Source organism: Poecilia mexicana, unplaced genomic scaffold, assembly GCF_051168715.1.
Source record: "Poecilia mexicana isolate PSO_F unplaced genomic scaffold, ASM5116871v1 scaffold_22, whole genome shotgun sequence".
Taxonomy (NCBI): Eukaryota; Metazoa; Chordata; class Actinopteri; order Cyprinodontiformes; family Poeciliidae; genus Poecilia; species Poecilia mexicana.
In genome coordinates this window covers 20,254,374-20,279,143 of record NW_028263391.1, presented here as the reverse complement: position 1 = coordinate 20,279,143, position 24,770 = coordinate 20,254,374, and the positions used below count along the sequence as shown (strand labels likewise).

General features: G+C 43.4%; 1 protein-coding gene across 2 annotated transcripts; it reads left to right on the top strand.

Moving 5' to 3' along the window:
• Window positions 1–357: 357 nt before the first annotated feature.
• On the top strand, window positions 358–22,785 carry dicer1 (dicer 1, ribonuclease type III). Of its 2 annotated transcripts, XM_015010259.2 has the most exons (30): window positions 358–851; window positions 2,600–2,643; window positions 3,123–3,206; window positions 3,297–3,500; window positions 4,313–4,475; window positions 4,568–4,698; window positions 5,694–5,828; window positions 5,908–6,068; window positions 6,211–6,379; window positions 7,125–7,597; window positions 7,957–8,089; window positions 9,052–9,294; window positions 9,364–9,518; window positions 9,608–9,740; window positions 9,818–9,893; window positions 10,445–10,584; window positions 10,665–10,844; window positions 10,929–11,142; window positions 11,574–11,727; window positions 11,807–11,989; window positions 12,714–12,819; window positions 12,894–13,069; window positions 13,593–14,232; window positions 14,302–14,454; window positions 14,852–15,472; window positions 16,293–16,548; window positions 17,244–17,512; window positions 18,374–18,536; window positions 18,617–18,692; window positions 19,483–22,785. In XM_015010259.2, exons 4-30 carry the CDS (start codon window positions 3,387–3,389, stop codon window positions 19,646–19,648), a joined length of 5,583 nt encoding a protein of 1,860 aa, XP_014865745.2. In that variant the 5' UTR covers window positions 358–851; window positions 2,600–2,643; window positions 3,123–3,206; window positions 3,297–3,386; the 3' UTR covers window positions 19,649–22,785. The 2 variants fall into 2 exon arrangements, with proteins under 2 accessions (XP_014865745.2, XP_014865746.2); XM_015010260.2 differs by lacking the exons at window positions 358–851; window positions 2,600–2,643 and adding an exon at window positions 2,695–2,959.
• The last annotated feature ends 1,985 nt before the right edge of the window (window positions 22,786–24,770 follow it).

The window sequence follows — 24,770 nt, the reverse complement described above, 5'->3', positions numbered from 1 at the left end:
TACACCAGCTTAGTCCCACAGTTCAACAAGATGACTGTTAGGTTTATTGGTCTCTCTGAACTGTCCTTATAATATGATTGTGTGTGTCTCTGTGTGTGTCTGTGTTGGCTGCAGTGGACTGGTGACCTGTCCAAGGTGTAACCTGCGCTTGCACAATGCCCCTGGCAATCTTGCAAGATATAGTGGGTATACTCAATGGATGGATGATACCTCCGTAGTTTTTGTTTACTTCTACAAATATTATCTGATATTAATTACAATAGTTTAAATTGTGTATATTTGCTCATCTTCACAGCAATAATAATATTATTAACACTGTTATTTAAACCACTTATTTTATTTTGCGATTATGGTCCTTTTATAAAGTTCTTACACACATAATTAGCACAGTTTATACAATCAAAAAAACAACTTTTCAAAATACTTCATTTTTAAAGGAGCAAAAAATTTGATTGTGTCACTCTTGTTTTATCTCTGTTACTTATAATCACTGTTGTTTTAAGAACCTTTGTTGTTATTTTCCGAGATATTTTCAGTATTTTAAAGGCCTCCCACGGCCCTAAATAATCTCTCTACACCTCTGGAATGTGCAGTTTCCGTCTGAGGCGGGTGAGCTCCGTACGCAGGAAGCCTATTCTGGTCCACTTACGTAGGTTAGCGTTCGGGTTGAACAACTGCGGCTGCGCAGATAGCGTAAATAATTTAGCGTAGCAGAAGCCCAGGTAAAGGAAGTGGTCCCCCGCGGACAACTAGCCACAAACCGGGACACCGAGCCTGGATGGCAGCGAGGATTTCCACGGAGCCAGTTTAGATGTTTTATTTGGGACAATCAGAAGGATTTAACTCCACGGGTGAGTTTCTGCGTATCTGTTCGGTGTTTCTGGAATATTCGGCGCTACATAGCGGCCCTGCTAGCCGTTAGCCCACTGACATGAGGATGATGATGATGATGATGGAGGAGCGTGGCGGTGCGGGGCCGTCCCCACGCTGCGGGACTCAGGCCCTGCTTCTGGTCCAGTCGCACAGACACGTCTAGTCGGGAAAAAAAAAACACCAAGACGAACCGAGTAAGAACCAGACGGGTTTAAAAACATGTTTAACCTGCTAGCATTGCTAACATTCTTGACCAGGTTCGGCTGAGGGGTTCTGGTTCAGTTTTGGCTAAACGCTATTGTCGCAGGTCCCAGTTCGATTCCTGGTTCTGTTCCCGGTTTATCGAGGGAGTCCTGGTTTAAGTCCCAGACCGGCTGGGGGCTCATAGGGTTATTTTAGGTTCGGCGGAACCCCCTGGTTCTGATCCCGGGCCAGTCTGAGCTCTGTCTGCTTTCACCTACAGATATAAATCTGTTTATTTCTGCCTGTTCATCACTGACAGGTGACGTCAGCAGGTAAACACATTACTTAAACCAGGTGAATAGGAACTGAAACTCAAGTTCCATTCATATTCGTTAATGATCGATAATAATAATAATAATAATAGGTGCATCATATAGATCAGAAATATTCTGCACTTTTTCTCCATATTGACCCAGTTTCTTGAGATCTAAATGAACCAACACGTTGTCAGTATATCCTGTCATACAGGTGTCTATGTCACAGATTTGTCCAGTAAAGTTATCTAAGCAACTCTATCCAGCTCCTCCTATTGGGTCACAGGATATGTCCTTCCAGGCAGGATGCACCATATACAGTCCAATTTTGGCTTATCTATCGTCTATTCCCACTTATCCTTGCAGGGACATCTGGTTTCCATAAGTACGCAGGTGAACCACAGCTCTACATTACTATGTCATTAGGAGACTGAACAGATGCTTAGAACAAATCAGTGTGCTGTAACGCTCTCCAGCTGGACTGAAGCAAAACTGAAGTTATTATCTTTGGACCCAAAGTGGAATGATCTAGTCATCTGGCAGCTTCAGTTATTACAGCTAGAAACTACAGATAAGGCCTGAAATGTGGGTGTATTGATGGATTCAGAGATGAACCTCCAGAGTTACATAAAGACAGTTACAAAGACACTCTTCTATCGACTGAAGAATATTTGATGTCTCAGCAGCAACCTTCCAGACCACTCAGGTCTTCTGATTCTGGTCTGCTCTGAATTTTCTGAGATTTTCCATCTTATTAATTGTAGAACTTTTGTTTTTGCAGTCAGGGATGCATGGGTCGTTAGTTCAACTTGGGAAATAAGTCAACGAAAATACAGAAATAAACCAAACTGAGTCAGAATAATGTTTACACACATCAGGACTGTGAAGATCTTTAGGACCGCTGTAAGACAGCGATTTGACTAACAGAACATTATGACTGTATGCGTAGTTCAATACTGATTAAATCTGGTTGATGATTCTCATCATTACATAAAAAAACAGCCTGTAAATAATTGACAGGACAGAAATAGTCTGGTTCTGATCGAGCTGCTAGAACCCCTGAGAGAAGGTCGATCTAACACAGCTGTGCTCTAACCTTCTAAAACAAAACGACAAAGAGATTTTAGGTTAGTGATGGAGTCAACTTTATCTGGTCCTTTAGTGTCTTCGTTATAGAAACAACCTGAAATGCTGTGCTTCTCACCTTTTGCTCCTCTTTTTCTTTGCAGTTAGCGCAGAGCTGCAGGACTCAGTCTGACACCCGTTCTGACAGGTGAGTTGTTCTGTCTAGAAATGCATTAAAACACTGTCTTGTGTTAGAAATCAGGCGATTTATGAATACCTTTCTTATATCTTCTAAAACGGTGATCCCCAATCCTGGTCCTCAGGGACCGTGGTCCTGCATGTTTTTGACGAGTCTGGACTCCAGCACAGCTGATTCATAGGATTGCATCATCTCCTTTGCATTCTTGCAATTGCTGCAGAAGTAATCACCTGTTCATTTAACCCAGGTGTGCAACAGCAGGGAAACGCCTAAAACATGCAGGGCAGTGGGCCCTCTGGACCATTGTTCTAAAACATCTAAGACTGTAAGTTTTAAACTGTGGACATGCAGTCTTATCACTTTAGTAAAGAGCTAAATGTTTCCTCCAGGCTGAGTGTGACTGGTGTGTGTATCCCTGTGAGTGTGTGGAATATAAAAAGATAACGCTGCACTGTGTCTCTGTTATGTCTGTTTCCACCCAAATGAAGGAGAGAATCAGGAGTTGAACAGAAATGTTACCATGAAGCCCAGATTAACTGTTGTCCGCTCGTCAATAAACTCAGCTGTTACCTGTGAGTATCTTTCATGTTTAATCTGGTCTGGATTAATCCAGAATAAGACTTTCCTCAGGTTTTCATCAGTGGTCTCTTCTGTCCTGTTAGTGATCTTCAGTGAAGAGGGGAAGATGAAATGAGATAAGTGGACGTCGGGAGGAGCGCAGCCCCTTCACCTCCAGCTCAGCTCAGTGAAGCATGGCAGGCCTGCAGCTCGTCACCCCTGCTACTTCACCCATGGGGCCCTTTTTCGGTCTGCCGTGGCAGCAGGAGGCCATCCATGACAACATCTACACGCCCAGGAAATATCAGGCAAGTCCTCTGCTCCTTCCTGACTTTCCCGTAATGCAGTGAAACTCCAGGCTTCGTTTGGGTGCCTTAAATCCTTGAAAACACTTGAATGTCATTCAGGTGTTTTCAAGGAGCTTGATTTGTGTTTAAGGTCCTTACCAGTGCTTTGAATTCAACCTGCTCAGTTTTGTAATAAAGTGAAATCTAACATTTGATCAAAAGCCTAAATTTGGAAAATGTTTTTTTTTACAGTTGAAACCAGATATTTTCTTACACCTAATAAAGATACATTTTTATCTCAATGTCTGAACTTAAATCAGACCAAACTTTTCTTGTTTTAGGTTGGTTTTAATTACCAAAATTATTTCTTTGTTAAAAACCAGAAAATTAAGCAAGAAGATTTTTTCTTTGTCGTATTTAAGCGTTTAATTTGAGCAGGATGGTAATGTACCTACATTGACAGTAATTTGTTTGGATTGTTTAATTATTTCTAATGACTCAACGACTTATTGATCTGTTTTACTAAACATTTTCCTACATTTTATGTTAAACAACGTTATTGAAATTGGAGGATTTTTTTTGTTAAATTAGTGTTTTGTTCTCTGATCAGTCAGGTGTGTATGGTGTGTGTCACTTCAAAACATGCTTTAGAATCTCAGTACTGTCACGAGAGATTAACAGTAATGAGTGAATTGAAACTGTCTTTTTTTTTTTTGTTTTATCTCCAAAGTGTGGTGATGGAAAAATTTTAAAAACCTACCTTGAAAATGCATTAAAAATGCTTAATGTTGAGCATTCATGACTTTTGTACCTGATTGGTTCGTTGTCTGTAGGTTGAACTTCTCGAAGCAGCTCTTGAACGCAACACTATCGTCTGCTTGAACACGGACTCAGGGAAGACCTTTATTGCAGTACTTCTAACTAAAGAGCTCTCCCACCAAATCCGAGGGAGCTTCCAGGAAAATGCCAAAAGGACAGTTTTCCTGGTGAATTCAGGTAAACCGAGAAAACACCTGGCTCGCTCATTTTAAGGTTAAAATCTGATTGGTTTGTTAACAGTGAATGTTTTTTTTGGTTTTTTTTTATAGTGTTGTCTGTAATTCAGCAAGCAGCTGCAGTCAGAACTCACTCGGACCTCCAGGTGGGGGAATACTCAGACTGGAAGGAGGCGTCAGCTTGGTCGGATCAGAGATGGAGTCAGGAGATTTCCACAAATCAGGTGTTTGTCTTTTACTGTAGGAATACCAACGCCAAGATGTTTTCACAGTGGGCTGTTGTAAAAAATCATCAGACATATTCAGGGCTGAGTGATATGACTTTAAAATAAAATCTGACGTTTTCATACCAGATCTGATTTCCAATTTTAATTTAAAAAATGTCATGCTCTTTTCTAATAAAAGAAATGACAAAAAATATTTTAAAAAGTGGCTTTTATTTCAGTCATCCCTTCTGTGAGTTTTAGAATGGAGTATTGGGACCTCTGACAATTTTTATTATATTAATAAAATTAGCTGAATAAATATGAAGTTTTGCCAGAAAAAACATCTTTAAATCAAATGCAAAGTTGAGTTAATGAGAAGAAAGATTCAATAAAATGATCAGGATCTGATGTGAGCACCTGAGTTCATGTGGTTCGTTTTTCAAAACGGACTCGGTTGTTTACACAATTTTTTTTCAAAGCCCTGCTTTTGATAATGATGTGGTGCCGATGAAGTATTCGTGTAAAATTTATACCAAAGTATAACTTTATAAGATGCTCAATAAATCTTTAGAATTTTTGTTTTTGTGTAATATTCGTGTAATATTACAGCTTCATTCTTGTATTATTTTAACTTTATTCTCGTAATTAAAAATAAAAATCGTATCCTGCTATCATAGGGGCTGTCATAGTTGATAATCAGATCAACTATGACAGCCCTAATGGTCTGTCATAGTTGACCAGAATTCAAAGTCCAAATAAACAGAAGCTGTAAAACATGTTTGCGTAACAAAATGGCGGCTCTGGATGTGCTGACATCACTCTGAACTATGGAGGAAAAACTCCAGATTTTCCAAAAGTTAAATCTTCAAAAACTAAGAATTTGATTAATCGATAAAAACAATTTATCTCCCCTCCATTGTTGTTACTATTGTTCCTTTCCTGCCTGGGCTGGAAAGCTGTTTCCGTTCTTACGGCTCAGATTCTGTCTTCTGCTCATTTTTCTCCTTCCTCAGGTGCTGGTGATGACGTGCCACATCTTCCTTCATGTTCTGAAGAGTCGGATCTTACCTCTGTCTAAAATCAACCTGGTGGTGTTCGATGATTGTCACCTGGCGATCACAGAGCACCCGTACTGTGACATCATGAAGGCGAGGCTTCTCCCAGTAAGTTTAGCCGAACACGCAGGAAATCTGTGCCAACATGGTTGTTGTTTCTGGGTGTGTGCAGCTGTTTGAAGAATGCACTAGTGGACCACGAATACTGGGCCTCACCGCTTCCATCCTCAATGGGAAGTGTGACCCATCCGAACTGGAGCAGAAGATCCAGAATCTAGAGAGAATCCTGAAAAGCAACGCTGAAACGGCGACTGACCTGGTGGTCCTCGACAGGTGGGAATTACATTCACTGAGCAGTTTTGCTGAGTGGGATTGGGCCTCGTCAGAACTGAGGTTTAGTTTTACTGAGCGCTCCAGGCTCAATCAGAAATGGCAGCCAAATCTTTAAAATCCTAACATTCGCTGCTTGTTCCAGGTACACGTCTCAGCCGAGGGAAGTGGTGCTGGACTGCGGTCCCTACGTGGACAGGAGCGGCCTTTCATCCCGTTTGCAGGCGGAGCTGGATGAAGCTCTCCTCTTCCTCAACGACTGCAACATCCCGTTTTCCAGAGAGGACAGAGATCCAACGTTCATCTCCAAACAGGTCCGAGTCGGACCAAAGACGTTTCTGATCCTAGTTCTGGTTCAGAAAGCAGTGAGAAACGAGCAGCTTTTTATAGTTCTTGGACAAATGATCGGATTAATTGTGATGAATGTATTATTGAAATAACTGTCAACTAATTTAATAATTGTCTATTAATCGTTAACTGGAGTGTAGAGAATCAAAAAAGTCAAATTGTGGAAGGACATATTTAGAGCAATAACTATGACAAAACTGTACAAAATATTATGCATTTAAGATAGAAAATCTGTTTGTAAATGTTTTCTGCACAGAACTTGTGGCTTCACCTGGTTTTCTAAACAAAAATATCTCCTATTAAGCTCCCTTTGCTATCCAATTATTAATCAAATATCAAAAATAATAATCAGATCAGCCCTAAACTGTATTGATGCTAAGTGCAAACAGAACAATCCGAGCTTCTCACATGATTTTTTTTTTGCTGCAGATGTATTCCTTGCTATAAGTGATCATGCATGCACTAAAAGAACACTGTTATTGCATTTAGGCAATAAAATGTACATTTACTTATTTAAATTAGTTTTTTGCACCTCTAATATTATCTAAATAATAGAGTTAAGTGGTTAAATAAAAAAATGTGCAGAATGTGCCTTTATCCGATTAATCAATTATTTGTCAGAATAATCGATTATTAAAATAATTGTATATTGCAGCACTACTTTTTTTTTTTTTCTGGTTCCTTTTGTATAAACTGACCATTTCTCTGCAGATCCTGAGCGACTGCCGGGCCGTGCTGCTGGTTCTGGGTCCTTGGTGTGCAGACAAGGCTGCAGGTATCATGGTGCGAGAGCTGCAGAAGTACATCAAACACGAACAGGAGGAGCTCAACAGGAAGTTCCTGCTCTTCACCGACACCATCCTGCGGAAGGTGCACGCTCTGTGCGAGGAGCACTTCTCCCCCGCCTCCCTGGACCTCAAGTTCGTCACGCCGAAGGTGCTGCGCTTGCTTGAGATCCTGCACGAGTACAAGCCGCTGGAGCGCCAGCAGTTTGAGAGTGTGGAGTGGTACAACAACCGCAACCAGGACAATTACGTGTCATGGAGCGACTCGGAGGATGAAGACGAGGACGAGGAGGTGGAGGCCAAAGAGAGGCCAGAGGCCAACTTTCCCTCCCCGTTCACCAACATCCTGTGTGGGATCATCTTCGTGGAGCGGCGCTACACAGCGGTGGTTCTGAACCGGTACGATGACCCAGACTTTTAATCTTTTGATGGTCTTCATCAATGGCTCTCTTCATTTGCTTTTTCATCTACTAAATGAGGCTCTGTGGGTTTATTTCATCAGCTGAACAGCTCTCGCTGCGACTGAAATGAATAATTGATTAAATTTTATTTTTTTATTTAAATGAACAGTCGAATTGTTTGCATATTTGTATTTCTAATGTTTTAAAAAAGGCTAAAATAGTTGATGAAAAATCTGGAGAATATTCCCGTTTGTTGTTTTTCAATGGATTAATTTTCAGAATACTAAAGATAAATTGACATTTTTCTTTTGCTGTGAAACTGGTTGAGGGCCAACGTTTAACTCTGTGTGTTTGTAGTCTAATCAAAGAGGCTGGGAAGCAGGACCCGGAGCTGGCTTACATCAGCAGCAACTTCATCACCGGCCACAGCATCGGGAAGAACCAGCCGAGGAACAAGCAGATGGAGGTGGAGTTCAGGAAGCAGGAGGAGGTAAACCAACATGTTGGAGCTTTGTTCTTCTCTGAAATCAGCAGAGCAGCAGGTGGAAATGAACTTTTAATCAGCAATGTTTGGTTGGTTAGTTAGAAAGTTGAGTGGAGCTGCACTGTTCAGGTAGACCAACCCCACACATGCAGGACACCTGCAGACTGCAACCAGAGTGGTGGAGGAAAATGTTATTAAATAATAAAAAATGAGGTGAAAATTTTAAAGAAAATATATTATTTATGTAGATGTTGACAGTTTACTGTTGTATGGACAAGTAAACTTTCATTCACTCGAGGTTCTTACCCCAACTTCGTAGACATGGTTGATTTTTAAAGTAAAATAAAGAAAAAATGTCCTAAATTATTTGGTGACTGACTGACACTTAAAACTGGGGGAAAATAAAACGACTATACAGTTAAGTTATTTATGAATAAAACAATGTGGCTACTCACTATTATTGATGTCAAATATGAGATGGAGTAATTAGTTTTTTTAAATAATGATTTATACTGGAACATTTCTATTAACTTTGAGCTGTAAATATTATACACAACTTTGTTTCTGCAATTAATTTAAAGTTTAAATTCTCTGCACAATTGGAAGTGATTAAAAGTAAAACTGATGCAACTTGCTGCACAAAGACTTCACTTTTTAAATAATCTTCCAGTATTTCATCATTTGTGGTTTTGTTTTTTTCCGTTGGGTCGTCAGTCACTCTGGGTGTCGTCTCCTCAGACACTCGTCATGCATGGTGGCTCTGCTCCTGTGCTTTCTGTTCACTGTCGCCCAACTCCAAACTTTAGACAAATTACTCTTGTTAAACTGTTTAAATCATACATCAAACGTTTATATTTCACTGTTTATCACCAGAGAAAACCACAGTTGGAGACTTTGCAGGATGGTTGAATTGTTGGGGAAATGATCAGAACTGAATCCATCTCCCATCCACCATCTTCTCCTTGCAGGTTCTCAGAAAGTTCAGAGCTCACGAAACCAACCTGCTGATCGCCACCAGCATCGTAGAGGAAGGTGTGGATATTCCAAAGTGCAACCTTGTGGTCCGCTTCGACCTGCCTACAGAGTACAGGTCCTACGTCCAGTCCAAGGGCCGAGCCCGGGCCCCCGTCTCCAACTACATCATGCTGGCCGACTCCGAGAGGACCAAGAGCTTCGAGGAGGATCTGACCACCTACAAGGCCATCGAGAAGGTAGTTTACAACTGATTTTAAAACCAAGAGGAGGAAAACTTGACGGTGTTGTGACTTTCCTCTGAGCAGATCCTGAGGAATAAATGCTCCAAGTCCGTGGAGGCAGGAGAGTTTGAGGCAGAGCAGAGTCTGGACGACGATAACCTCCTCCCTCCATACGTCCTGCGGTCTGAAGACGGAGGCCCACGGGTCACCATCAACACGGCCATCGGACACATCAACAGGTCCTCCCCTCAGGTCTCCATGGTTACCTCGGCTCTGAACAAAGAACTCGTGCTAAAGCGGTTTCTTTTGTTTTTCCTCTGGTTCTCAGATATTGCGCTCGGCTGCCCAGCGACCCATTCACACACCTCGCTCCCAAATGTAAAACCGTGGAGACGGGCGATGGACGCTTCCAGTCCACCCTCTTCTTACCCATAAACTCTCCTCTGAGAGTCCCCGTCAAGGTGCAGCTGCTTTCCTGCAGGTTCTTCTGCTGAACCGCAGCTCCACCTTTCAGTCATACTGATGTCTGTGTGTTCAGGGTCCTGTCATGAACTGCGCCCGGCTGGCTGAGAAAGCTGTTGCTCTGCTCTGCTGTGAAAAACTCCATAAAATAGGTGAACAAGTTAATGAGTTAATCTAAAGTGATGAATTTTATCGATCGATTAACGATGAATTTTCTCTTGCATCAAGATGGTCAACTATCTTTAAAGTAACAAATAGGATTAAACTGAATAAACAATTAAATTATTTTGACATTAACAGCTGAAAACTAACATCTGCTGTTTTAAATACTGACTGAATAAACAGAAAATTGTGGTTTTCTCACATTAAACATTTTTATAAAATATAACAAAACGGGAACCTCTTATGTTGCAGAAAAGATGAAAAGAATCAAAAATGTGAAACGAGAACAGAGAAATGTTCATTAAGGAATGTTAAAGCTTCGCTCCATGAAGCTCATTAACTCACGACAGCCCTCGAAATCAATGTTGTTTATCAATGGTGTCCAAACTACAACACAAACTGCCTAAAAGATCGAGGCGGATGCCATTAGTTAATCGATTTGAACAAATTTTAATCTAATATACCGTTGATTTGGATGCATCCGTAGTCATGAAGGCGGGTTTGGATCAGTCGGCTCATCCTGTTCTGTACTGTATCGCAGGTGAGCTGGACGACCACCTGATGCCTGTTGGGAAGGAGACGGTGAAGTACGAGGAGGAGCTGGACCTTCATGATGAGGAGGAGACCAACGTCCCGGGTCGACCCGGCTCCACCAAGAGGAGGCAGTGCTACCCTAAAGCCGTACGTTCCTCTGCTTTCCGTCGGGTTTGTCATGAATCGGATCTGGATTATAAACGGTGACGCTCCCCGCTGCTCTGCAGATACCAGAGTGTCTGCAGGACAGCTACGCCCTGCCGGAGCAGACCTACTTCCTGTATGTGATTGGGATGGTTCTCACCACGCCGCTCCCAGATGAGCTGAACTTCCGCAGGAGAAAGCTGTACCCCCCCGAGGACACGACTCGGTGCTTCGGCATCCTGACTGCCAAACCCATACCTCGAGTGCGTCTCCGCCTGCACCGATCCTGGAAGTGTTCTCCCCTCCCTCTGGGATTCTGATGGTTTGTGTGTCCATGGTTTTTGCAGATCCCTCATTTCCCGGTGTACACCCGCTCGGGTGAGGTGACCATCTCCATCGAGCTGCAGAAGTCGGGCTTCACGCTCAGCTCAGCCCAGCTGGACCTCATCACCCGCATGCATCAGTACATCTTCTCCCACATCCTCCGCCTGGAGAAACCTGCACTGGAGTTCAAACCCACGCTGGCTGACTCAGCTTATTGCGTTCTACCTCTGAATGTTGGTGAGTGCTCCTTCGCTCCTCCTCTTCCTCAGCGGTCACTCTCAGTCTGTATCCTGTGGCGATAAATTGATTTTAAATCAAAGTTTTGAATAGTTTTTCTGAGACATTTGAGTCGCACTCGGACATCATTCATTGCATTCAGTGACTTGAGACTGTTGAGATGAGAGCTAGCTAGCTTTTTTGTGTCCAACATCGGTGAGTGCAAACATTTTAAATTCTGTTGATGATGGTCTTAATGATCTTAAAAAGTCTTTAATTCGAGTTGGTGAAAACTGTAGAAAGTTTTTCAGAATATTTTATGTCATTTGTAATTTCTTTTTTAGAAAAGAAAGCTAGAAAAAAAATCTGACTGAAATCATATCTGACTTGAAAAGATGAGATTTTACTTTTAAGCCGTATCGCCTGACCTCATCCCATCTCTGTTCCTCCAGTTGGCGACTCCGACACTCTGGATATGGACTTTTTGTTCATGGAGGACATTGAGAAGTCTGAGGCCCGAACAGGCATTCCTACCACTAAGTACACCAAGCAGAACCCCTTCATCTTCAAGCTGGAGGACTACCAGGACGCTGTGATCATTCCAAGGTACGCCGAGCTTTGCTCCGAATGTTTCGCACCGAGCTGACGCGAGACGCTGAACAGCTGTCCATCGTTTCCTCCTCAGGTATCGTAACTTCGACCAGCCGCATCGTTTCTACGTCGCTGACGTCTACACCGACCTGACGCCGCTCAGCAAGTTCCCATCGCCGGAGTACGAGACCTTCGCCGAGTATTACAAAACGAAATACAACCTGGACCTGTCCAACCTGAACCAGCCGCTGCTGGACGTCGACCACACCTCATCCAGGTGAAGCTCTCCTTCATGTTTACGTTCTGATCTTCAACGTTTCCATTGCTGACACATAGACTAATACTGATGCCATCACCAGTGCTAACAGTGGGAGTGGTGTGTGATCAGAGTGCCTTCTTTCACATTTTTAGTCTCTTATGGCTTGTTGTAAACAATTTATGGTTTTCTTTCAATAACTGATTCCTTCTTTCCAACAGTGAAGCTTTGATATTCCTTCAGCAGCAGTGGTATAACATGATATATCTGTATGAACATCTCTCTGTTCCTGGGGAATTTATTCTTTTCAACTTTTAGTTTTCTACTCAGAAACTTAAGAGGTTCCTGTTTAGTTAGATTTTTTAAATGCATCTAAGTTTTATGACGTGAGAAAACCAAAATTATTTTAATTTCTGTATATTATGAAAATTTTGCCATTTACATTATGGAAAGATGATCAGCCCTCTGAATACAATAGAGGGATGATTTTTAATAAAATGCTTATCAGTTAATTCTCACTCGATCTGTAAGATTAATCATCTTTAGATTAACTCTTTAATCTATAATCTGCATCAGCATCTGTACTTGGCATATAGTTTTATAACCTAACTCTGCTTTACGCTTAACATATTGCAATCTTCCTGCTCAGAAAGGTTGCAGCTATCGGGGAATATTGACATCATCCACTTTATCAAAATACTATTTGAAAGTAGAAACTCTTCAGCCGGGTCTCTGCTGTCCTCAGACTCAACCTGTTGACTCCCCGACACCTGAACCAGAAGGGGAAGGCTTTGCCTCTGAGCAGCGCCGAGAAGAGGAAGGCCAAGTGGGAGAGCCTGCAGAACAAACAGGTAGAATCTGCAGTGTGTTCATCGTTTGTGTGTTGACAGCCGTTTCCTCTGATTCATTACTGTTCTGGTTTCAGATTCTGGTTCCGGAGCTGTGTGCCATCCATCCCATTCCTGCCTCCCTGTGGAGGAAAGCCGTGTGTCTGCCCAGCATCCTGTACCGCCTCCACTGCCTGCTGACGGCCGAGGAGCTGCGAGCCCAGACTGCCACCGAAGCTGGAGTCGGGGTGCAGACCCTCCCCCCCGACTTCAGGTGACCCGGCAGACCCACCTCTACAGAACCTCACTTGGGTTTGATTGGAAAACCTTGAGACTTTGTTCTCTGAAGCAGATTTCTGAATATTGGAAATCTTTCTGTAGCTGTGAGAAGGAAACTGGCGCCACCTGGTGTTCATTCTTTAAAAATACTAAAAGGAAAAAAATAACACATTTTCCTCCCTGATCAACAGCATCATTATAGATCACGTTTTGTTTTTTTAATTTAAAATGTCTTCCAGTTTCAGTGTTAAGAGTTCCTTACAAGATTATTTCATTGCTTTTTGCTTCATTGGTCTTTGAAAGGGCAAACTTTCATTATATTGCTTGAAAATGGACTCAAAACAACAACATTGTTTGTCACAATAATTTCTGGGGCAATTTATCATCCAGCAAACTGTTTTTCACTTTCTGAATTGATTTACTGAACTAATTTAAGTTTCTGATGTAATTTGTTGAACCTGCTGTGATCCTGTAAGCTAGCGACTGATCTCTGTAACGCCGGGTTTCTCCGTCTGCAGGTATCCAAACCTGGACTTTGGCTGGAAGAGATCCATCGACATAAAAACGTTCAGCCCCTGTCCCGAATCCTGCAGCGAAGAAGCCGATTGTAAGCACCAAAATCTCACCTTCTTAGCACTTCCCAGCAGTCACCAGGGGCCCCTCCCGGCCCCTGCAGAGGGGCCCTGCGCGGGGAACCTAACTAACGGCACTACCGTGACGGACGACGGCCACAGAGACGAGCACCTTCACCAACATGACAGTTGCCAAGGCTGCGGCGGCAGCTCTGAATGGAAACGCGACGCTACCTCAGTTCCTGCGCAGACGCCCCTCGGCTCCACTTCTCCTCAGCCCAGCCATGAATGTACCTCCGGGAGGACCTCACACCACAGTAATGAAGCTACCTCAGACTGCACTCGGACAGCACCTTCCCCTGACCTCACCGTCGGGCCCCGGGCCGCGGACTCGCCCAGGAACCTGGGCCCCAACCCCGGCCTCATCCTGCAGGCCTTGACTCTGTCCAACGCCAGCGACGGCTTCAACCTGGAGCGGCTTGAGATGCTCGGCGACTCCTTCCTGAAGCACGCCATCACCACCTACCTGTTCTGCACCTACCCGGACGCACACGAAGGGAGGCTCAGCTACATGCGCAGCAAGAAGGTGAGACGCGCTGAGGTCAGCTGCTGCTGAGGAACCGGAGCAGTTCTTCACGGTCTTTGTGTCCCGCAGGTGAGCAACTGTAACCTGTACCGTCTGGGGAAGAAGAAGGGGCTTCCCAGCCGGATGGTGGTGTCCATCTTTGATCCTCCGGTCAACTGGTTGCCGCCCGGATACGTGGTGAACCAGGACAAGAGCAGCTCGGACAGAGTGGACTCGGAGGAGGTTGGAGCCTTTTTCCTGCTGCTCTGCAAAAACCCAAAATCTCACCAAGAATTTTTGGTCTAGTTTCTTGTGCAAATATGTTAGTACACCTGAGATTAGACAAAATTAACTTACAAGTAACTTTTCAGCAAGATATAGAGACTTTTTTTATTTATTTTAAAAAGACATTTTTCCCATGTGAGAAGTGAAATAACCTGCCAGGGCATCTTGTACTTTTTCATCAATAGAAAGGAATTGGTTGCTTTAAAAAAGCTCTTAACTTGGTGGAAGGATGTGTGTTTGTTTTAGTGTTTCAAGATATTTGAAGTAGAAACTTCATCAAAATACTTGGTGAAATTTTGTGTTTTTGTGGAAACCTGCTTGTTGACCTTCTGGTTGACGCTTCCTGTCCATCCAGGCGAGAGAGGAGCTGGTGTCCAACGGGCGATCTGGGAACGACTTCGACGACGAGGACCGGGACGACGAGGGTGAAGACGTGGATGAAGACGAGCTGCTGCTGAAGGACGAACCGAAGGATGACGTCAACATGGAGGACGACCTGGAATACTACAAGGAGCACATCCGTTTCATCGACAACATGCTGCTGGGGTCCGGCGCGTTCGGGAAGAAGATCTCCATCAGCGGCTTCGGGCCGCCGCTCAGCCCGGCCCCAGGCTCCTCCCCCGCCATGGACTCGTCCTATGACTGGAAGGCCCCCAAGAAGCCCGCCCAGCACTCTGAGCAGGCCCACTGCGGCTCGGCGGCCGCGGAGTTCGACTACAGCTCGTGGGACGCCATGTGCTACCTGGACCCCAGCAAGGCGGGAGAGGAGGACGACTTCGTGGTGGGATTCTGGAATCCGTCAGAGGAGAACTGCGGCACCGAGCTCGGGAAGCAGTCCATCTCCTACGACCTGCACACAGAGCAGTGCATTGCAGACAAGAGCATCGCCGACTGTGTGGAGGCGCTGCTGGGCTGCTACCTGACCAGCTGTGGAGAGCGGGCCGCCCAGATGTTCCTCTGCTCGCTGGGCCTCAAGGTGAGACGGGGAATCTCCAACTGGGCTGGAATACGTGTTGAACCTGAGGAATCCCTGGGTCTGTAGTCAGTGGAGGAAAATATAGAAACACTGGGTTAATCTGTTTTACTCTGGAGTAAAACAGACTAAATCAGGGGTGTCCAAAGTGTGGCTCCAGGAGTGATAGTGTGTGATACAGATGGAGAATATTTGCTATTAAGTAGGGCAAAAATATTAGAGACAAATTAAAATCTTAGAAGAGAAAATGTTGTTTAAGCACAAAGTGTTAGGGCTGCGACTAAGGATTATTCGATAAATTGATTATTCTGATTAATCAGAATAGGCTTTTTAGGTTAGGCTTTTTTTAAATATCTTGGATGAAAATTTTATATTTGGTGTTCTTTCAGAAAATGTCCTTGTTTTAGTCTGCAAAGCGGACCCTCTTTCTTTTAATGAAGCAAACCTTCAAAGCCCTCCAAACGTTTTGGATCTAAAATTATTTAAACATCTCTTTCAAACAAAATAATTGATTATTTTACCCCTTTAATTCAAGTATTGCAGCTTGGTTTATAGTTGAGTAGGTAAGAAAAGTGAGTATTTTCTTTTGTTTTCCTCTAAATATTTTTTCACCTGCGAGTCACTTTGAGCTGGCGATGTTGGCTCATGTGGAAAAAGTTTGGACCTCTGAATAAACCAGACCAGTGTGGAAGGAGCGCAAAACTTTCTAATCCAACAGTAGTCATGTGTTGCACTGCGTTTCCCAGCATGCATTCAGTTTTGCATCACTTCCTTATATAAAACCTGAAGCCGGATGTTTCTTTGTCTCTCCTGTTGTGTGCAGGTGCTGCCGGTGCAGCGGGGGTCTCGCGCGGCGCTGGTGGTACCAGCCGTTCTGACTCCGGCCGTGGAGCTGATGTACGGCTGGCTGAAGATCCCGCCCCGCTGCATGCTGGACCATCCTGACGCAGAGCGCACGCTGCAGCACCTCATCTCGGGCTTCGAGAACTTTGAGAGGAAAATCAACTACACGTTTCAGAACAAGGCTTACCTGCTGCAGGCCTTCACCCATGCCTCCTACCATTACAACACCATCACAGGTCAGACTGGGAGCACTGGGTCACTCTTTGACTCCAACTGGGCAATAAATCCTTTTTTTTTTTTTGAAGACTTTGGAGAATTTTTTTTCATGAATCCACTCCTTGGGTTTCCATAGTTTAGTGTCATCAGCGCACGCAGGGCGGCCATCTTGTTTGACAAGCATGTTTTAGAGCTTCTGTAGGTCAACTCTTTGATGGAGTATCAGGGTTATGTTTTAGAATTATAAGAAGTCATAACATTCACAGAATAAAGTTGAAATATTATACAAAAAATAAAATGAGGAATGTTGAGCATCTTGTAATAGAAATACTTAATCGTTTATCACAGCGTCAGATTGTCATCAGTAGCAGGACTTGCAGTTTGTTTGCACCATCGTTTTAATTTCTAACAACCACATGAACTGAGCTGGTCACATCAAATCCTGATGACTAAGCTTTTTTTTCTCACGATAACAACTTGTTTGTAAATTTTAAAATGTTAATTTCTGGTTTCTTTTTTTCCCTCTGAATATGACTGTTCTCTTAAATAACCGCCACTTTCTGAAAATATTTCTTGTAATTTTTTTTTTTAGAAAAGAAAGTGGGCAAAACAGCCATTAAAATTAGAAATCAGATCTGGTATAAAAAAAATCCGATGTTTTATTTCTAATCCATCTCAGCCAGCCCTAATCCAGCTCTCTCGTCTGTGTCCTCAGATTGCTACCAGCGGCTGGAGTTTCTCGGCGACGCGATCCTAGACTACCTCATAACGAAGCACCTTTACGAAGACCCTCGGCAGCACTCGCCCGGCGTGCTGACGGACCTGCGCTCGGCGCTCGTCAACAACACCATCTTCGCCTCGCTCGCCGTCAAATACGACTACCACAAGTTCTTCAAGGCCATCTCTCCAGAGCTGTTCCACGTCATCGACGACTTTGTGCAGTTCCAGCTGGAGAAGGACGAGATGCAGGGCATGGACTCCGAGGTGAGTCCACTTTACTGAGAACAGCGGAGGCCTGCGGCCAGAAACCCGATACAGGAACCCACTTCGTGGTCCAGAGGGTTCAGGACCGACAACAAGCCGGCATTTGGATTTAATTTGCCTGGAAATGAGTAACTTGGCACCAGATCTGCTCTGGTTGTTCCTGGGAAGGAGTTTCTGCCTCCGGAACAACACAAACATACAAGACTGGGGAAAAAAAAAAAGAAAAGTAGAATATCTCTGTGCTTTATGTTGTTGTTTGACTCCGTTTTAAAGATTCTGAGTGGCTTGAAGCTTAAATCACAAAGTTGAGGGACATTTTCAGTTTGTTTCAGTTTTAAAAACAGCCTGTAGCAAACACAGACCTCCCCAGCACATGCGCACAAAAACATATGTGAACTTTGTCATTGAATTTTCCTAAGAGCGAGTTTAAACCCACATCTTCTGCTCGTATTAAACATTTTCTATGTAGTTTGTATATTTTAGTAATGTCTTATAATTTTGGCCAGCTCTTCTTCTGAGCTACATTACTGACTTGGTGACATCAATGACAGCTGCAGCTCTGTGACAGCGCAATGTCAAATAGTGTAAAAACATCAGTAAAACCACATTATGGAAAATGTAATAAAATCCTTGAATTTTGTAACTTTCTGCCACATTATATATTAACATAATTTTACTGTTATAAAATGCAGATTTAGTCATTTTTAAAAATCTTTTAAAGCCCAACTTTATTACATTATATATTTTACCGTTATCACATTACAGGCTTGTTAATTAGAGGCATTATTAGTACTAATTATGTCTGTAGTTCCTGTTATTTCTGGTTTTGTGGGCTGAACAGCTGCTTGTGTCTCCCTGCAGCTGCGCCGCTCCGAAGAAGACGAGGAGAAGGAGGAGGACATCGAGGTGCCCAAGGCCATGGGGGACATCTTTGAGTCCCTGGCTGGAGCCATCTACATGGACAGCAGGATGTCCCTGGAGACGGTGTGGCAGGTCTACTATCCAATGATGAGGCCTCTCATCGGTGAGTCTGCCGACTTCGTCTTCGATACGTCGGCTCGGTTCTGTCCGCGTTTCTCATCACTGGAAAATTTTCTCCTCCAGAGAAATTCTCCGCCAACGTTCCTCGCTCTCCAGTCCGGGAACTCCTGGAGATGGAGCCAGAAACTGCCAAGTTTAGGTAAGAAAATCCCAAAATCTGGAATCTTCTGTGAGATTTATGGGAACAGCATATTTATGTGGTACATTCATGAACTGATTTTAGTACAGGGATGTTTACAGTGCAGACTTGGGGCCATTATTGGCCCTTGGACAGATTCTGTGTGGCCCCCAACTGCAGTCCAAGACAGACACAATGTGTCCGGTCCAGAGCTGATGGTCGATGCATATGGAGATTTTTCATTTGTAATCAGAGTAAAATTATTTCCAAAATAATTTTCCTGCAGTTGGAAATGTTCAGTAGAACTCAAAGTATTTTCATCACCAAGCTTTCATAATAAGTACAACATCGTCTGTCTGGAGAGTTTGAAATGCCGGCTTTGTTGAATTTATTAATTTTGACTAAATTTTGAAACGAATTGATCTAAATTCTGTTCTTTAAAAATTACAATTGAACCCTAAATAATATGTAAACTAGATGCCTTTCTTTTAATACGTCCTGGATTTTGGATTTAAAGTATAGCATTCCTTCTCTCCAAAAAAAAAAAAAAAATCTAGCTATTTTGCTTTCTAGTTTTATTTTATTGATTTATTGGTACTTTTAACTCTCTACATTTAGGCCACGCCCCTTTACTTCTCCTAATACTGAAACATTTTTTAAAACTGCATAAAATGAAGTAGATTAACATCTCAAATTATATTTGATTCATGGTTTTAATATTTAATGCAAATATCAAATGTATGTTCAAACTACAGAATGTATGTAATGTAATCTAAGTCTGAGTGTGGATTCGTTCTGTTCCCGTTCGCAGCCCAGCGGAGCGTACCTACGACGGGAAGGTGCGTGTGACGGTGGAAGTTGTTGGGAAGGGGAAGTTCAAAGGAGTCGGCCGCAGCTACCGGATCGCCAAGTCGGCGGCGGCCCGCCGAGCTCTGCGCAGCCTCAAAGCCAATCAACCTCAGGTCCAAACCAACTGAGCTGCCAGCAGCTCGCAGCATTAGCACCTAGCGGAGAGAACGGCGCGGCGTTCCCGTGGAGACGCCACAGCAGAGCACTCTGAGCTCACATCTCGTTTGTTTTTCCTTTTTCCCCTTTTTTTTTTTTCATTTTCTTTTGTTTGTTTGCGCAGACACAATCTTTCTTTGAGCTTCGTGTGATCACGAGTGCTTTATCGTCCCGGCCGAAGAGGTCAGGTGTGCTGCTGTGTCCGTGAGACGAGCCTCACGCTTCGACCCCGGAACGGACGAAGCTCGGTTGGAGCGAAACGCGGCTCTCCGTCTCCGCCTCCTCATCGGTTTGCACTTATTCCACCACTTTTCTGAACAATCTGTCAGTCTGACACCAAAATCCCCTTCGTAGCAAAGCAAGACGATATATCTGCATACAAGAACTCCATGATGATGATGATGTGGCCTCGGACGCTGAGGCCGGCCCTCATATCCTGAAATAGGAATCCCAACATTCCCAGTTACTGTAGTTGGTCCCATGTTGCTGTGGCTTTTGTGGAAACGCGCGGTCGTCTTGGCAACGGATCTACCAAAGCTGAACCAACATGCGACGACGCTCTGAGGCCGAATGATTCCTGAGGAGCTTCGGATTTTATTCCCTCTGATTAATGTGGCTTCCTGCTAAATGTGGTCGATAAGCCCTGTTTGTTTTTGTTTCTTTACGTGAATACCTCAGTTAACTGCATGCATCTCTCGTCTCCTTTCTGTTTGTTTGGTGCTATGTTTTTGTATTAAGCTTGAACTTCTCATCTTTTTTGCACTGTAACTACAATACCTCCTTATTTGACCTTTTGTTGATCTGTCGCCATGAAGCCCCGCCTCCTTTCGCTCGTTGGAAGAGGGGGCAGGGCCAAGTTAGCTGTTAGTGATTGGCTCCATGCAGACGCATCATCAGTGTTGCTGCGGAGGGGTCGGGGGTCATCAGGCTGCACTCTGGGGTCCGTGTGGTTTCTACCTCAGCTCCGTGACGCCGACTCCCGCTGCAGCCGTGTTCCTCAGTGCCTTCCAGCGGGAATCCTCCACTCATCGACGTTTCAGCTGGACACGTTTATGAACTGTACAGTGTACCAGCATTCAACACACTGAAGGTTAGGGCTGCACAGTTGGAAATAATCAGCAGCTGGAAATCGACGTTAAAGTTTCCACGTTCTGTATATTTAAAAGCAGATATTCTCCCAGTATATTGCCATTTTTAAAAAGTTGAAGTGATGGAGAAAACGCCTCTGGATCCGGCGACAGGCGGTTAGAAAGCTGGACGGATCCGTCCGTTTCAGTGTGTTGATCTGCTCGGGTTTTCAAGCCGCTCATGTGTCGCCGCGGTAACCTTGCTCTGTCTCTGCAGCTTCAGCATCGGACCTGTCGCGTTTTTGCCCGCTCGTCGGCTCGACTCGGCCCGGTCCGGCGGAGTGCAGCCTGCGGTCGCCTTGCGGATCCGCGGCGAACTCTGACTGTAGAGAGTGAAACGTCTCGGTCGGACTCTGCATCCTCCTCCTCCTTCTCCTGGCTCTCGTCGTTTCCTTTTTCTTTGTTAAACATGTAGCACAAAGAGCATTGCACTTGGCGCCATATTTTACCTCATGTCAGAGCGGAAGGGAGCAGGCGAAGGAGAAGAGGGGAACGCCGGTGTTGTTGCGCAGGACGTTCCTGCAGGTCGCTGCACTGGAACAAGCTGATCCGCTGCCCTTCCATCAGTCCAACCACAGAGAACTGCTGAGAGCTCATGTCAGAACCCGGTTCTGTTTGGATCAGGTCTCCACCCAGCTCATGCCTTCCTGTTAGATCCGAGTTAATAAAGTTGCTCAGTTTCGTTTGAGAGGAAACTTTCAGCTGTTTAACACAAATCGATGATGAAGTTTGAGTCAGAATCACGTTCGTCTTTGACTCTTCAAACTTTTGTGATGATTGAAGTTTGTGAGAATCTGCAGTTGTCAGTTTTGCTTTAAATGACCTGAACTTTTTCCATTGGATTTCAGGGAGGCTGATTCTTCCTCCTGCTACGTTTTCCTGTGAATTATTGATCCGGTTTTGGTCCTGCTGGTTGAGCTTGGTTGTTGTTTTTTATTTTTTAAGTTGCCATCTGTCTGGGCGGTTAGGTGCCTCAGTTAACTCCAGTTTCTTCCTGATCTGATGGTGGTTCTTGGTGTTTCAGCCGCAGCAGAACCTGAATGTTTTTATCAGACCAGCAGAACGCTGGTCTGCGTTCCTGGACCTCAGTCCCTGAGCAAACTCGCATTACTTTGCAGAAATGCAAAATCTTACCAAGTAATTGTGATGTAGTTTTTAGTGCAAATATCTTACTACACTTGAAATAAGACAACTAACTTTTAAATAACTTTTCACCAAGATATAGGAGCTTGTTTTAAGTTAATTTATTGATGTTGATGAAAAGTACCAGTTCAACTGGCAGATTATTTCACTTATAACGTGGGGGGGGAATTGCATAAATGAAATAATCTGCTGGTGGAACAAGTACTTATTTTATTTTATTTTTTATCAGTATTTAGGAATTATTGACTCCAAACAAGTTCCTTTATTTTGCTGAATGGTTACTTATATTTGTTTTTGTCTTATTTCAAGTGTACTAAGATTTGTGCTAGAAGCTATAAAATACTTGGTAAAATTGTGTTTTGTAGTGCTGGTTTTAGTTTGACAAATTAAGATGTTTTATGTAAATAAAGCTCAAACTCAGATTGTTGTTTTGATTCTGATGTTCTGGAGAAAAGTGCCCATGAAGCTCCATCTCCTCTGAATACTCCAGCTTCGCTGTTTACAGGAGAAGCTGAGTGACTGAGCTCCAGCAGAGGGCAGTGGTGGGCTGTGATGTGCAGCTGAGCGGATCCGCTTCAGGTCCAGAGGTTTGGTTTTATTGACGGTTCTGAATGCAGAGGCTGGTCTGAGGTCAGCTCCAGCAGAGCTGGGGGTCTGTGCCGTGTTGGGGGCTGATCCGGGGTCGGTTCGCGGGACCGTCAGGAACGTTGATGTAACGGCAAGCTGCAGTGGTGTACATTCTGCACCTTATGGATCACAGAGACCTGTACCATGTTGTTTTCTTTGGATGTTTCTGTTTGTGTAGCTCTGTATATCTCCAATAAAGTTCTGATCATTGACTCGGCCTCTGAATTGATTCGTCTCTACTGGAGGCCTGTTTCCCCTCAGGCGGCCGCCTGCCGTCTCCTCCTCCACCTCTTCGCTCGGCTCTGAGGCTCGTCAGCAGCACCAGGTTTATTGGCTCGGAGCGAGCAGCAGGCCGGGGCTTCACAGCACGTTTATCGGGCCCCGGGGACCGAACGCGGAGCGGCCCCAGCAGCAGGTTCATGCTCTGAACTCAGTTACTTCCCACGTGTTCTTGTGCGTCGTTAATCTGGTGTTTTAAACCGTCCTGATGTGGTCACAGACCGACCGACTGACTGCAGGTCAGCTGAACGAAGGTGTGATCGAAGATGAGCTCTGCAGCTGATCTCATGGAAAGAGGAAGAAAAGAATCCGATTGTTCAGTTGATCCAATCGCAACTCTTAGACTGAATGTTTCTGATAGTTATTATGATTTAAAGACCTTTAGGAGTAATGAAACTGTTAAATTTTTACTTTTTAGGAATATTTATTATTCAGAATATTAATTTTTGTATAAAATAAGATGAAACATTTGTATATTGCTGAGGAGAAAATATTTATAGTAGATGCCGTTTAGTAAAAGAAACCAAACAGCCAGGAAATTTAGCTTAATTAATTTAAAGAGGTTGGGTTAGTGAGGTCATTATTTGTTCATGCTAATATAATATGTTCTAGATTATTGCAAATTATTCTGAGCCCTTCCCTCAATTTGACTTGAGGGAAAGAGAAACGTTTAATGTAGAACATTTTACCAACGTTCCTACCTGTGGCCATTTTATATGGATCAATACCAAAAGGACAAAATCCATCATGTCTCATTTCTGGAGCAAAACGACATTTCAAAGAGGATGATGTGTGTTTGTAAAGAACACACTGGCTTTATGTGACAGGATAAGTATAAATTTGGAGTCGGATTACACAAAACGACAAATTCAAACTGCACTGAAGCATGGCAGCCCAGGTATTATGATATGGGAACGTTCACCTATTTATTCAGAGATCAGTTTGAATATATCAAACTTGGACGTATTATGCTGAAAAGGAAATGCCTTTGAAATTGATTTAACAAAACCCCAAACGCCAACATCTTGGATCCTGACCAACAGAATTAATGTTAGCAACGCCAACCGAACCTCTGGACTGTAACTTAAATGGAAAGTTATATTGGAAAATCAAACATGAGGAGAAACCAGGAACTGCAGAGGAACTGGACTGAAACACTTCACAAGTAGTACAGTGTCTCACGGAAGTTGGTGCCTAAAGTCATTTTTCTGTTTCTGCAGTAAATGTGTAATTACCTCGTTAGCAGCATTTTATTAATTTTTTCTCCCTCACCTTTTGTGAAATATTACAGTTTTGACACATTTTCTTTGTTTTGCTTTGAAACCAAATGTGCAATGTTTAAACTAAGCTAAGGATTTTTAGCATACGTTTTTCTTTTTAAAAATGCTTTGAGTCAGACCCAGTATGTTCATTTTCATTTATCTCAAGAACTTCTTTCGTCTGTTATTCAGAATAACAACGTTGTCTCAGATAAACGTGTAATATTTATCACAGAAATAATATACTCTCAATTCCTCCAATATCTGTAATAAAATTTAAAATAATCAGGAGTGATAAAGGTTTGCAGGTTCAGTTTAACGATTTTCTCTCCATGTTGGAGTTTCAGAGTTTAAGTTGACCTTCAGAGAGGTGAGCGGCGTCATGGTGTCCCTCAGGGCCCCGTTTGGGCCCCGTTGTCTTTTGCTCATGAACAATAAGTGATGATTTGATAATTGTGTTCAATGAATCCAATCAATCTTTTTCTGTCTTATCATTTCTTCTTCTGTGGTTTTCTCTCATTCAGATCTCACTCTTTAAATCAGGCTGGGACGTTCAGGGAAATTGGTTCTGGTAAAATAAAATGCGTATGAATTAAATTTGTAAGCCAGTACACATGTAATATATTTGTTACATAAAATGGACATAATTTATTTTGACA